The sequence below is a fragment of the Aythya ferina genome (assembly GCF_964211825.1).
Source record: "Aythya ferina genome assembly, chromosome: 3".
NCBI classification, from domain to species: Eukaryota; Metazoa; Chordata; class Aves; order Anseriformes; family Anatidae; genus Aythya; species Aythya ferina.
The window spans coordinates 18931150-18946191 of NC_140298.1; the positions used below are offsets into that span (position 1 = coordinate 18931150).

The window sequence follows — 15042 nt, forward strand, 5'->3', positions numbered from 1 at the left end:
CCTGGTCCCGGTGGGGCAGAGGGAGCCTGGTCCCAGAGTGGGGGACAGCTTTGGGGTCCCAAACTCCTGCAGCCACGGGGTGTCCGTGCCCAGGGCAGGCAGAGGGGGTGCCGGCACCCTGCGCGTACCCACGCGTGGGGCCGGCCGGGGGGCTCCGCTCCGGAGCCCCAGATGGGGAAAAGCGGGCAGGGGGCTGTCGGAGGGAGAGAAGCCAAGCGGAGTCGCGGGTGCGGTGCCTGCCCTCGCCCCCCCGGGCCAAATTTCGGCTCCGCAGCGGCAGCAGCCGGGCGCTCTCTGCCCGCACACCGCGGCGCTGCGCTGCCGGCCGGGCCGGGAGCATCCTTTCTTTTTGCCGCTGAGAGCCGATAAGGAGGAGAATTTAATTTTCCCCCTATCGATTTTAAAGCGGGAGCCGGCTGGCAGCCGCCTCGGGGTGCCCGCCACTTGCCCCAAACTTTCGGAGCGCCGCCGAGCCCCGCTCCCCATCGCGCTGCCCCACGCGCGGCACAAGCGCGGCGGGGCGCGGGGACGCTTGGAAACACGCGTGGACCCCCCCGCGCACACGCAGCACCCCCGGACACCCCCGGGCATCCCCCGCGGAGCCCCCCCGCGTCCCCTCTCGCCCCCGGGGTCGACTTTGGGCGAAGTTTTTGGCCCCACGCAGGTGCGCGCCCCACGCCGCCGGCCGGCGGGGGGGGACCGGGGCGGTGTCGGGGCCCCCCCGGAGCCCTCCCCCGGCTCCTGCCAAATTCTCGCCGGCCCCCCCCCGGCCCAAGGAGCCTGCCGATTGGGCGCCGGGCCGGGCCCACGTCACTCGGAGCGTGACGTCGGGTCTTCCTGTTTCCTTCAGCTGTGTCTTAAAGTAAATCTTGGGGCGGTGCGGAGCGCCCGGCTCGGCGCGGCGCGGCTCGGCTTGGCCAGGCTCGGCTCGGCTCGGCCAGCCCCAGCCCCAGCCCTGCCCCAAGCCCAAGCCCCAAGCCCAGCCCCAGCCCTGCCCAGCCCTGCCCCGCCGCGCTCCCGCACACTCGCCGCGCACACGGCGCCGCACGCTCGCACGCTCCCGCACAGCCCCGCGCAGCCCCGCACGGCCCCGCACACTCCCCCGCGCAGCCCCGCGCAGCCCCCGCAGCCCCCAGCAGCGGCGCTGCTCCGAGCGCGCGTGTGAGCGAGCGGGGCGCGGGCGCGCCGTGCATGTGCGCGTCGCCCTTTCTCTCTCTTTGCACCGGCAAAAAAAAAAAAAAAGAGAGGCTCAGTTTCGTCGCCTCTGCACCGAGTAAGTATCCTCTCCCTCTCTCCTCAGCCCCTGCTTTCCCTCTTCTTTTTTTTTTCTTCTTCTATTTTTTCCTTCTATTTTTTTCCATACATTCTTTTCCTTCATCTATTTCTTTTCCTTCTTTTTACCTTCTTCTATTTCTTTTTTCCTTCTTCTATTCTTTTTCCCTCTTTATTCTTTCCCTTCTTCTATTCTTTTCCCTTCTTCTGTTCTTTTCCCTTCTTCTATTCTTCTTCCTTCTTTTATTATTTTTCCTTCTTCTATTTCTTTTCCATCTATATTTTCATTCTATTTTTTCCCTTCTTCTATATATTTTTCCTTTTATTTTTTCCTTCAGTTTTTCTCCTTCTATTCTTTTTCCTTCTATTCCTTTTCCTTCTTTCTCCTTCTCTCATTCTTCGTTCTCCTTCTTCTTCTTTCTTTCTTTATTTATTTTTTTCTTTTTTTAAATTCCCACTTGGGGCTGCTTTAAATGACACGGGGAAGAGAAGGGGGGGGGGGGGGTGTAGACGAGCCCCCCTGCCAAACCCCGCTCCCCGTTCCCAGACTTCCCACCGGGCGGCCGCAGGTCCCCGCCGCGGGACCCCCCCTCGCCCCCGGGGGGCTCCTTTTTGTCTTGTCCCGCTGCTCGGGGGCGTTTCGGCGGGGCCGGGAGATGCGGCGGCTCTCGGGCTCCTTCTTCGTGGTCCTGGCTTCCTCCTGCCCCCCGCCGAAGTTCCCCATCCCCTGCCTCCAACTCCTGCTCGGGTGCTCCGAGGCTCCCCTTTGTCTTGTTTATTATCGCCGCCGCTCTTTTTGTCCCTTCCCATTTGCCTGCCGTTTGCATGTCGTTACTTCTCCTTTTTAACCCCGGCCGGGAAGGGCAGGGACTTTTTTTTTTATTATTATTATTATCATTATTCTTAGTCTGCTCCTCGTTGCGATCACTTTGTCATTTCCAAGGGTGGGACGAGCTGCGAATTGGGCAAGTGTGGAGAAAATGGGATTGGAGCGGTAGGTAGCGAGCACACGGGGAGATGGGATGCGGGGCGCGGGATAGGAGCGCTGGTGTGGCCGAGCGCTAGGGTTGCTGCTACTTTCTGGTTGTTTGCTTGTTTGGGGTTGTTTATTCCAATCGGGGGAGGTGGGTTATTTTTTTTTTCCCTTAGCTTTTGCCGGAGATCCTCCTGAGCGTTTTTACGGTTCCCGAGCGCCCCGAAGCACTTTGCCATGCGTTCAAACGGAGTTACGGCGCGGGAGGGGGGGGGGCTGGGGGGGGGGAGAGGAGGCTTTAGGGTCTGCAACCCGCCGCGGGGAGAACCCCAAAACCGAGGCGGGCTGCGGGGCCCCGACGGGAAGGGGTCCACAGCAAAGCTGGAGGATGCTAAACCTCCGGCCGAACGGGCGGGGGTCTCCGCTGCTCCGGGAAAAAACTGCGGGGGGGGGGGGGGGGGGGGGGGCCGGGGGCAGCACCTGGCGGGGCCGAGCCGCGCAATGCCCGCGGCGCTGCGCCCCCCGCCGCCGAGCGCTGCCCGCCCCCGAGCCCCCTCCCCGCTCCTCTCCCCTCGGTTGGGCTGCGAGCAGCCGTCAATCAGGGAAAGTTTGAAGCCTCCGCGGCCCCTTCTTGCTCGTTTTGGGTGCTTTTTGGCCTTTCTCCGAGGTATCCCGGGCCGGGAGGTGCTCGGGGGGTGGATAGAGGATCGTCGCTGCAGGAGCCGAGCCGAGGTAAAAACTCCAAGGTAGAGACTTTTTGCTATCAGCTCCCCATGAAATTATTCCGAGAGCTGTCTCCCGCTGGCCGAATGGCACCGGCAGTGCCTCCAGCTGACTTTCCTGCCAGCTGAGCTCGGAGGCCTCCCGGTTCATGCGACTTCTCTTTCTTTTTTATGATCGGCTGATAAATGAAGGCAGTCGTAAGATTGGACAGGTTTGGAAATTGGAATTTAATTTGATTCGGGGCAGAATTGTAAATACTGGTGGCTGTAGTTCCCTGAATAATGATTTATTCTGTCTCAAAGTGCAGACTAACTGCTAGGTTAACTAATTCAAGGACTCTGATTTAACGGCATCGTGGAGCATGGGAAAAAACCCTTGGAGAACTTGGGCTGAGTTTGCAGTAGGAATTTGTCTTGCAACCGTTTCAGTATTGTCTATGCACAGAGTCCACGTGAGTTATTTTCTTCATGACAAGTGAAATAGCAAGGACCAAGCCGGCATGCTAGGAGGGAAATGTTTTCAATTTTGCACCTTGAACGGCTCGATTTCTTTTTCTCGTTGAAGGAATCTGTTTCCCCAGGCAGTGAGTGCAGAGCGCAGATAGTTGGTGGAGGGCCGTGCGTCTCCCCAAAATAAAGGCCAGGACTAATGAGATGCCGAACACCTCCTCTTAGAGAGCTCTGTCTGTGTGTGCTGTAGTCGATGGGAACTGAGGATGTGGGGCACTCGCAGGACTTGCTGAAGGCATTGCGGGATTGGGCCCTGCTGGCTTCTCTGTTGCATGCTCAGGAGCAGGTAGTGTAATTTTCGAGGAAATCACATTCTGATTTTTACCTCTTGTTACGGGTAAATCCTAACGAAGTAGTTGTTGGTGCTACTTGTTTCTGCCTTGTTTCATGGTGCTTTATGGCATGTCTCAACTGAGGGAGTTAGATAAGCCTTTCTCCCAAGAAAACTTGTGTCAAAACTGTATGAAAGGGTGGTACTTTCTCTTTAGCAGCTGAAGTTATTTTAGCGTTGATCAGACTTATGGTGAATGAGTGTCAGCTGTTCTTCAGATTTTAGCTGTGGTTTTGTGTGGGAAATGCTGTTGACTGGAATAATTTTCATCCTGCTCTTCGTGGCTGCTTCTGGCAAATCCATGCTCAGTGCAGCGCTTTAGAGCGAAAGATTTAAATATTTCTGTTAGCAGAAGCGTGGTAAATTCCCCGTGTAGTATTGGTGTGATGGGCTGACATCAAGCAGGCAGACGCTGGACCAAAGAAAGTTGTTGGCTTGCGAAAAGATAGGACTGATTTCAGCTCTATAAACTGATAGCTCCTTGCATTCACCAGTGAATATTTGTCAAGTTTTGCACTTCACTGCTGTGAATTCAGTGGCTGTTCCCTATCACTTGAGCATGTTAGGTTAGACCGAGTTCCTTCAGAGCGGCTAAGTAGGGTGAGATTGAAATTAAATCCCCATTATATCTCATAGGTATATGAATGATATGGGAGAAAATGATCAGCACCTTTGTAGATGAGTTAATAAAATTGATTACAGAAATCAATCTCTTTGTAATGAGTGCGGTTAAATACCTGATGTCCTATTCCTTTCTAAACACCATTCTAGCTAAAGGTTCGGGAACAGGAAGTCTGCGGTACCTAGAAATGAATCCGTTTTCAGTTAACAGTCAGTGCATATCACATGGATATGAAATAAATCCATGCCTGTAGCCACTGTGCTATTAAGAAGTTATTCATAGCTGCATTTTAATCAAGTCTCCTTAAACAAAAGTTTCAAAAGTAAATTTGCAAATACAGTAACGCACGGCATGCTTTTGGGTGGACTTAGAAAGTGCTGAGGCCTTAGTTGTATTTTTGAGTTGCATGGGAATGGAAAGCATTCGGTTCCCCATTCTGAGGAAGCTGCACCGTGAGAGTTGAGGCTCTAGATGTGGAGAGTAAATTTAACATAATACTCCATGGTAAGCAAGGAGCATTAAAAGTGACCTGTAAAGCAAATTTAACCGTCAAGAATTTCAAGCTGTGTATTTCATAAAGAAATGGGGCTCCTAAAGATTTGTACATAGACCTTGACGATCTAAGCTATCTTTCTAAGTGTGTATTTCTGGATAGCTGTCCAGAGACGGTAGGTGGATGAAACACTGTTTTGAGACAATACATGACCAAAGTACCATGTAAAGGACACAAACTTCCTAAATTTCTTTTTTTCCCAAGACTTCCCTATTAACCCAGCTCTAATCTCACCAGTATCAAATTTTCCCAGCCGTGGCTGGGGTTTTGCATCTTGCTGTAGGGGACTTTCCACTTCCCTTGGGGTCTGAACTGCTTTTGGTCCTCCATGACCAAAACACTAACTGGCCATTTGACGTCCATTCTGTTGTGCCAGGCTAAAGTAGAAGTTTTTCTCATCTATGAGCCGAAAGGGCTGCAAGCCTTAACGCTGGCGGGCTGTAGGCTCAGTGTAACACCAGGGCAAATGGGGGATATTGCTTAATGCCTCGGTTAAGGGCACGATACCTCTGGTGCTTCCAGCGAGGAAAGGAGGGGGCACCACTGCAGAGCACCTCCTGCTGCATGCCTGTTGGTGCGGGGGCTCGGGGAGAGGAAGATGGACACTGGGGAGGAAGGATGCATGGCAATGACCTTCCAACCTGGCGCAGGACAGCCTATTTCCTGAGCTGCTGACTCAAGGGTACAGCGAGCCCTCCCCATGTGTGTCCTTGGTTGGGATTGGGCAAGAGAGCGGGAAACAGCATTCAGGCACCTGAATTTGCTGGGAAACGTGCAAAACTGGGAACCTGACATGAGGTTTTTGGTACAAGTGTGGGAACATACTGCTGGATCTTAGTCAAGTAGAGCTTGACTGCAGAAACGGAAGGAAAGGCACGAAGGTTTTCGGTGCTGGTTGTTTTTTTTCCTATTGGCAACTACTGTCTTTACACAGAATGCCTTCAGAGTATCGTACAGGCAGCATGCAAGAGCTCTTACAGTTATCTTGCAATTAGTTTATATCACTTTCATATTAACACCGCTAGACTGGAAGGTCAACCTTGACCATGGTTCACACTGTGCTGGTATCTCCTGCTGAGCAACTGGGGTGGCGTGTCACCCTTCCCACCCCTGCCAACCTGGCCCCTCACTTATAAAACCAACCCTTTTGAAAACCCAACTCCTCTAATTTTTATTTTTATTTTTTTTTTAAAAAAAGGAAGATCTAATCGTTAGAGCCAAAGTCTGCTTCTTTTGCAATAATTCAAAGAAAGCAGGAGATGGGTTTTCACAATGCGTACTGCCCAGCAGGGCCTGATTCTGCCACTGGCACGTAGCAGGATTTTGGTACCCGAGCATGCCGTGGACTCAGGAGCATTGTCTGCAGGGTGCAATGCTACCTGGCATGCAGGTGGTACAGTTGGGCCCCTGCAACAGAGCTCCTTGCTACCGTGTTGTTATCGTCAGGTCTTCCAATTCCACTTTCTAATGTGATAAGGAGCGATCTCTAAAGGCAATGTCCTGGTAATGATGTGAGGCTCTGGATTTCCCATCTGAGTTCATGACATTTTTTTTTATTTTTATCATTCTTTGCTTTCCTCTATGCAAGGAGCCAGTAACAAAAACAAACATCACGTCCCTTGCATAACTGTGACACCAAATCTCTGAAAATTCTTTCAGTACATCCAGAATACGTGGGCAAAAGCTGCAGAATAAACATAATGTTTCTAAGTATTAGAAGCTTTTTTCCTTTTCATTTTTTTTTTCATCCTGGTTGCAAACTAAGCATTGACTACTGTCTTGATTTTACAGATTATTTCATGCTGAAATTATGCCTATTTGCATGGGTAGTCATTCTTTAAAACTAGCCACAGATGCAGTCCTAGGGAGCACGTAGATGTTTTTACAGGTGAACCGAAAGAGATGGGAGCAATTCCAAAAAGTCTGCATGCTGCCTTTGGCAATATACCCTGTTATTGTGAAGATTGTGCTCTGTTAAGCAAATGTAAAGTTTAATATTAGATAAGCGTCGCATGAAAAATATTTTAATTTTACTGAATGTTAAATTTTAAGAAACGGTAAAGAGCGTCCAGAGCTTTGTGTCTAATGTGAGTTTAGCATCACTAGTTAATAAGTCACAAATTATGTCAAGAGCCTTTTACAAAATGCAAGGAAGTGTGTTATCTTTTTATGCTGTGTTCCTGGGAAACAATGAGAGTTCATATAAAGAGGAGGTATCTTCCTTTCTCACGCAGTTGATTGATGTTTCTACTTTCATCTTTCCATATTTTTTCTCATCTTTTCTGCATGTCACAGGAAATAAGATTCTGTGTATTCAAAATATCAAGCGTAAGAAGGGCTTCACTGGGCATCTGAGATGCTGTTCTTGGAGATTTTTCCAAAGCAGAGAGATGTGGCACTGAACATGCCTCATTTCTGCTCTGTGAAAAATTTAATGTCGAGTTTAGTGTGTGAAATACAAAACATTCAGGCTTCGGTGGTGGGGCTTACTTGGAGAACGTAAGTTAAGAAAAGGGGAAGAACATATGAGGAATTCAAAACACTGTTGTGGGTAGTCTCTGGTACGTACGATGCTGTGTTAACGAGCTACATTTTGGCTTTTATTTAATCACATCTATGTAAATATTATAATCCTGGCCGTGAAATGTTTTAATGCATTTTTTTGCCTTGCTGAAGAAATGTTTCCCTAATTATTTAAGAGAGTTTTTCCCTCTACGTTGCAAGCATAAATGCATCTCTGTTTCTCTGCCTTTCACATGCACGTATACTATCCTGCCTACAATTAAGTGAAAGTTGTTGTTCTGACCTTCGAATGTTTATTTACCAGTTTTATCTCTCTTTAAAATACAAAACCACAATTACAGTTTTTACATCGCAATTGAATTTTTTTAATCCAAATTTTATACAATTTCTTGTTTTAACAATAAATCTTAAATAAGGAGTACTTTCATCTTCTTTTGTAACATGTATCTCAATGCCCTAAATTTAATCAATTGGTTGTCAGAGGCTGTGTTCTTCTAATCTACTCTTTCTTCTGAAGATAAACAGTATCATTTTAGGCATTTGTGCAAGAGAATCATATTACTGGTGCTTAAGCAGTTTTTGCTTTTTTAAATCTTAATCCATCTTAAACCAGTGGAGCAGAAATATTTAAAAATGTTTCATTTCAAGCAGAGTGCATAATAAATTGCAATAATTGTAATGTGCCATAAATCCCAGAGCCTATGCATTTTGCATTTTATTCAGGATTGAGGTCAGGAAATTTGGAGAAATTTAAAGAAAATGATTCATCAGTCCTTTTGTTCTGTTGGCCAGGGTCCCAGGATTCTTGAGCTGAGCCCAGCTGACAAGCTTTTGAAGATGGCACAATAACAGTCCAGTGATGCCTGACCATGACAGCACAGCCCTCTTAAGCAGGCAAACCAAGAGAAGAAGAGTTGACATTGGAGTGAAAAGGACGGTAGGGACAGCATCTGCATTTTTTGCAAAGGCAAGAGCGACGTTTTTTAGTGCCATGAATCCCCAAGGTTCAGAGCAGGATGTTGAGTATTCAGTGGTGCAGCATGCAGATGGGGAAAAGTCAAATGTACTCCGCAAGCTGCTGAAGAGGGCGAACTCGTATGAAGATGCCATGATGCCTTTTCCAGGAGCAACCATAATTTCCCAGCTGTTGAAAAATAACATGAACAAAAATGGTGGCACGGAGCCCAGTTTCCAAGCCAGCGGTCTCTCTAGTACAGGCTCAGAAGTACATCAGGAGGATGTATGCAGCAACTCTTCAAGAGACAGCCCCCAAGAGTGTCTTTCCCCTTTTGGCAGGCCGACTATGAGCCAGTTTGATGTGGATCGGTTATGCGACGAGCACCTGAGAGCTAAACGCGCCCGGGTTGAGAATATCATTCGGGGTATGAGCCATTCCCCCAGCGTGGCATTAAGGGGCAATGAAAATGAAAGAGAAATAGCTCCACAGTCTGTAAGTCCCCGAGAAAGCTACCGAGAAAACAAACGCAAGCAAAAGCTGCCTCAGCAGCAGCAGCAGAGTTTCCAGCAGCTGGTTTCAGCAAGGAAGGAGCAGAAGCGAGAGGAGCGCCGACAGCTGAAGCAGCAGCTGGAGGACATGCAGAAGCAGCTGCGCCAGCTGCAGGAGAAGTTCTACCAGATCTACGACAGCACCGACTCTGAAAATGATGAAGATGGCAACCTGTCCGAAGACAGCATGCGCTCTGAAACCATGGATGCCCGGGCTGGGGACTCTGTTGGCAGGTCGGACAATGAGATGTGTGAGCTGGACCCAGGGCAGTTCATTGACCGGGCCCGGGCCCTCATCCGGGAGCAGGAGATCGCGGAGAACAAACCGAAAAGAGAAGGTCCCAAGGAGAAGGAGCAAGGGCCAAATTCCTTCCATCCTGAAGGCAAACACTTGGCCGAGACGCTGAAGCAGGAACTGAACACCGCCATGTCGCAAGTTGTGGACACAGTGGTTAAAGTTTTCTCGTCCAAGCCCTCCCGCCAGCTTCCTCAGGTCTTCCCACCTCTCCAGATCCCGCAGGCGAGGTTCGCGGTCAACGGGGAGAACCACAACTTCCACACGGCCAACCAGCGCCTGCAGTGCTTCGGGGACGTCATCATTCCAAACCCCCTTGACACTTTCGGCAGTGTCCCCATGCCCGGTGCCACCGACCAGACTGAGGCACTGCCCCTCGTTGTCCGCAAGAACTCCTCCGACCAGCCTGCCTCGGCCCCACCGGCCGGCGGCCACCATGCCTCGCTGCACCAGTCCCCGCTCTCAGCCACCGCCGGCTTCTCCACCTCCTCCTTCCGCCACCCCTTCCCACTGCCCCTCATGGCCTACCCCTTCCAGAGCCCCCTGGGCGCCCCGTCGGCCTCCTTCCCGGGGAAAGAGCGCGCCTCCCCCGAGTCCCTGGACTTGACCCGGGAGACCACCAGTCTGAGGACCAAGATGTCGTCGCACCATATGAACCACCACCCCTGCTCACCCGCGCACCCCCCCAGCGCCGCAGAAGGTCTCTCTTTGTCCCTCATAAAGTCCGAGTGTGGCGACCTGCAAGACATGTCTGAAATCTCGCCCTACTCGGGAAGTGCAATATCCTTTTCTGAAGGCGAGCGGTCGCCCCATGGCCTGCAGGAGAGGACCTGGGGCAACCCCACCCCGTGGGGATGTCTTGAGGGCATTGGGGCTGGGGGCACTGGTGGGAGGAGCAGGCAGGGGAATTGTCTGGTGAAATAAAACATGGGGTGGTAACCGGAGGTAATCCTTCAGTGACAGCATCCAAATTAAAAGAGACACCCATCCACCCAACATTTTAGACTGTCCAGTTGGGTTTTCCTTTCTGCTGGTCAGGAGGTGACCCGTCCAAAAACACTGCTTGTCCACCTCCTTCCCCACCCAAAACAGCCTGTTTTAATGGTGGCCTTGCTGGAGCTCACAAAGAGACAGCATTTGGTCATTTGTGTGTCATCAGCTCTCACGTAAGGGAAATAAAGCACAAAAGATCCAGGTACTGATCTATTCAGGCAGCACCAAGTTCTTTCCCCCACCCAGAGGTCTGCTCCTCAGCCCTGGTGCAGCTGCCTGCTATGCATGATTAACCTCTGTTCAGCCATACACAGAAATCTTTTGTCCTAACGTACACAAAGCAAATTATTTTGGAAAGCTGGAGAGAACAATTAAATATAAAACTTCAGCTGTATTAAATTTGCAGGACACTTCCCCTGCTAAAAAAAAAAATAAAATAATAAAGTCCATCTTTTATTTAGGCAAATTCAGACAGTCTTTTTTTTTTCCTGGAAACTAGCATGAAATTTTTTTTCTTTCTTTTTTAGTAGTAACACCTCCCACTCACTGCATTGTCTCCCCTAATATGCTTTTTGGTCAAAAGATTTTTCTTCCAAGTACAGTTGTATTAAAAGTTAATAAAATGCCTTGTCTGCCCCATGCAAAAATTGAGGATTTTAAATGAAGGGTAGATGGGCATTTTCCCATGCTCCAAGATCCCAACAAAAGGCAGCAGCACAAGCACAGAGCCTTAGAAGCAGATAATTTTGTTCCCAAGTTGATGGCAGTAGTAGTGACTGGATAACTCTGCCCCAGCCCGGGTAACAGCAGTGACACCGAGGAAATTTTCCCCTTCCCAGGGCTGTCATGTGAGGGCAGATGCACGAGGCCGTGCCCCACCATGGGTGTCTTCTAGGCAATTAGCAGCTCTGGTGACTTTAGGGGAATTGCAGCATGTCTTCTGTGGATGTGGGAAGGGTGCAGGCAGGGCTGGGGACCTGTGGGTTGTCTGCTTCTCCTGTTGGTGTGGCCGGTCCCTCCTGTGGCAGTGGGCACCACCAGGATGGACGCAGACGCTGCAGGGCCACCACCCATCCCCAGACCCCAGAAGGTCTCCTGTCAAACCTAGACCAGGTCTGGGGAAGAATTGTTGCTGTCTGATGGTTTTTGGCTAAAAAAAAAAAAAAAAAAAAAAAAAGTGTGAATAGTGCCATTTCTGTTGGAGAAAGGCTCTGAAAGCACCTTCCTTAGCTGTTGGTGTTTTCAAGAGCCAGCTGGCAGTGGACGTGATGTTGGAGGGACCTTTATCCCAAGGAAGATCTCTCTGCTGCGTCTGCAGCAGGCAAATCTTCACCTTGCCTTATATACTGTATGGCAAAACAGGGGAGGCAGTCTGAAGGGAGCATCGTTCTTAGTTACTTCCTATTACTTTGGGAGGTCCATACCAAAAATCATTCTTGCATATTGAAATGCAGTGGGGATGCTCTCAGAGCAGTCCTGAGGTCAGCACGAGTGGCAGCTGAGGGCAGGATTCAGGCCAGGGCAATTAAATAATTTCTGCTAAACAATACAGAGGTGTACTGATTATTTTGGTGTAAAAGTAGTTATCCCATCCTGGGAGAGAAGTGGTAAGGGGGGAAAAATGCATGAACTGGGAGTGTTTGTGTGGCAGCAGGTGATCCCCTCCACCTGTGGAGCATCTCTGCCTTGCCCCTGCAGTTTCTCCCCCTTTCTCCTGCCCTTCCCCACTGGCAGTCCTTAGCAGAGCTCCTTGTTCCTGCTGAAACCGGGCTGAGAGAGCCCTGTCCTGGGGCTTAGCCAGGGAAATGCTGAGCATTGGGGCAGTTCCTGCCTCTCTCCTTGCCCTTGCTTCTTCCCCTGCCCTTGGGAAAGTGCTCCGTCTGGATGCAGACTTGTTAGGGAAAACAAATTTACTAAAGAGCATTTCTACATGACATGTGCCCTGATGTACAGTTCAGCTGTGGGGGTGTTTTTGTTTTCTAGCAGCGGCTCCTTTGCCCAGGTAGCTTGCAGTTTCCAGGGAAAGGCGCAGTACGGAGGTTGGTTTGTTTGTGGTAGGTTCTGTTGTGGCGCTTTTATTTTACATGCTTGAGTGTGCATACACAAGGAATATATTTCTTGGGAGAAGCAGATCTTTCTTCCCTGCAGAAAGCAACATCTGTTTTCCTGGACAATACAGCCAGGATGAGAACATAAGACTAGCAGATACAGCCAAGTTCAGGTTTTAGTCCTAGGCTAAAACACTGCACCAGCCTGTTCTTTATTTTTTATTTTTAACCAACGCCTGTGAAATGCATCTGATCTTTCTTTGCTGAATTGCAGAAGGAAACGGTTAATGTTTGCGTATGTTGCTAAACAAGATAAGATGCACCTGCAGCATGAATTCCCATCTTGGTCCTGAATGCAGTCTATATCTTTGCAAACTAATCTGTTTAATCAAATATTAAGTTTTATTCAAATTCTGAAAGAAACAGACAGCCAATTGTTTTTCTGCACGGTCTTCCTTTGTCATGCATCCTCTTTGCATCTCAAGAAAAATAGCCTTGTTCAGTCCCAAAACATTTGCATAGATCAAAATTGAAGCACAACAGTAGCCTGTGTGCTGTTAAGACATCTGTAAAGGTGAAGAAGTTTGGCGTGTTCTCTCTGACTGGAGGGCTGTGGGACACGAGTGAAACTTTCTGCAATTTATTTATTTTTCAGCAGAATTCCAATCCAACTGGAATGAGTTTCACAGTCCCAATATGTGAAAGCTGTAATTAGCGAATTACAACATTTTGAAATGAGGAGTTATTACATCTGACTAGAATTAAACTAATTAAACTTAAAAAAAAAAAAAAAAAAAAAAAAGATGAGCGATTGTACAGCAAGCTGGATAACTGTGCTGTTGATAAAACCTGAGCGACAGAAGAGTACTTTCCAGCTGGCCCATTCTTCAGAGGGTCTTGAAGATGCTTTGAGATACAGCGATTTGGAGCTTTGCTTATTGAGAGCAACTGAGGTGTAACTTAAGCAGCAGCTTGGCTTTGGCAGTGCAGATTTTCTACCTGATACAGCCCATTCTTACCTCTTTTCCTTCTGCTCAGTGCATGTAGGATAGAAAAGCCTGCTAGAGCATTTCAGGGAACTCAGGCTGAGAGTAACAGAAGTGAAAAACTGTCTTCATTGAATAATATTTTTTTTTGCAAAAGAGGATAGCTATCCCTGAGGATTAAAGTGCAAATGAGACAAATGCAGTGCAGTGCTATCTCTCTGCTTCCCTGGTTAAAACACACAGGAGCACATATAGGTTTCATTCCCAGCCTTTCGCTTCTTATTTCTTAACATTTTGCCTTTTTGCTGCTGCTGGGTGAGGTGAGGCTGCGTCGCACCGTGTAAGTGCACAGCGCTGAGGCTCTCAGGTTGTTTGAACACTGCTTTAGGTTCAGCTGCAGTACACTGTTTCTCTGATCTTTTATGTTCCTGAGCAGATGTCTTTCATTAATTTATGGATTTATCATCTTTTCTTTCTCTCCTTTTTTTTTTCTTTCCTTTTTTTTTTTTTTTTTTTTTTTTTTTACACCTGGCAGCTGGCTCAAGTTTCAGCAGTTATTGTCTATTTTGCATTACCCATAGAATTGAATGTCATCTGTCTTCACAAAGCTATAGCTGGGAGAATTGAGGCAAGCCACATGAGCTGCTGGGACAGAGCTTGTTTGCGTTCCATTCGGCACCCCTCCTCCCTTTACCTCCTTAATATTTATTTGTGCTCGTTTTCTTTCCTGGCCTTGAATGGGGCTTAGCTCGTGTTCAGTACAGCTGTATGTTTACTGAATCTATTTCATCATGAGTCATTGTGCGTGTGTAAGTATCCTGGAAACAGCTAGTGCTTTCTTGGAAGAACAGTTGCTTTTCAGCCCAAGCACTTAAAAAGGAAATTAAGCAATTGGTCAGTTCAGTTTTTTTCTGAAATAGCAATGGGTTATCTAATTCTTAGCTCTTAAGTCTGTCATTAACTATTTTTTGCTAGATTATCACAGATCAGATCTTTTATCACAGTACAGCGTTAACCTTAGGAGCAAGATATACAGATTGGTTGCATATTTGATATCGCTTTAAGGCTGCCAAGTGCTTAAGAACAAGTATAATTTTAATAGAAAATGGATTTCTGGGAATTTGAGTCTCAGAACATCTTTTAATATGTGTTTCATTCAATATCAATATCCCCTGGCATTATGGCAGAAAATGTTTAAAAATCTGAAATGCAAAAGGAATCAAAATGCTTAGACAACTGCCTAATATGCTTAAATCCAGCAAATATGGGAGCTTTTTTTTTGAAAGTTTAAGTCCATCTTTTAGCTCGCGTTGAAAGAGAGGGTATGCCAAACCTGATAACAGCCTGTCAGCAGTGTCGGAGGAATCACAAATTAGGGAGACTTAGGATTTTTATTTCTTTTACTTATTGAAGTTCCCTCTCAGCCCCTCGCTTCCCTGAAATGATCGTGTAACAAAAGGGATTTCTGGTGTAGAAGTTTTGATTTGTCTAAAACTCTTATCACTAAGCAATAGGTGACAGCTTGCTACTATTATTTCACTTACGTATTTTGACAGATGGCACTGCAGAGTGTAATGCTCTTTTAGACTTCTCTATCAGTCTAATGGAGGTAACTGGAGGTTCTTTCAACTCTTCTCTTGGCACAAGAAGTATGTCAGTCATAAATTATCTTCTTTGTAATCAGCAAGCATCTAAAACAAAATGCAAG

General features: G+C 48.1%; 1 protein-coding gene across 6 annotated transcripts in view; it reads left to right on the top strand.

Annotated features, from left to right (window-relative positions):
• The first annotated feature begins 918 nt into the window (after positions 1–918).
• Positions 919–15042, top strand: part of PROX1 (prospero homeobox 1) — a 48581-nt gene continuing 34457 nt past the window's right edge. Inside the window, exons 1-3 of one of the 6 annotated variants that reach the window (XM_084512800.1) lie at positions 919–1273; positions 2216–2266; positions 8299–10087. In XM_084512800.1, the coding sequence (XP_084368926.1) occupies positions 8366–10087 (1722 nt within the window). In that variant the 5' untranslated portion in view covers positions 919–1273; positions 2216–2266; positions 8299–8365. Of the gene's footprint in view, positions 1274–2215; positions 2267–2890; positions 2992–8298; positions 10088–15042 lie in introns of those variants that run through there. The other 5 variants (XM_084512804.1, XM_084512799.1, XM_084512803.1 and 2 more) reach the window with 5 other exon arrangements.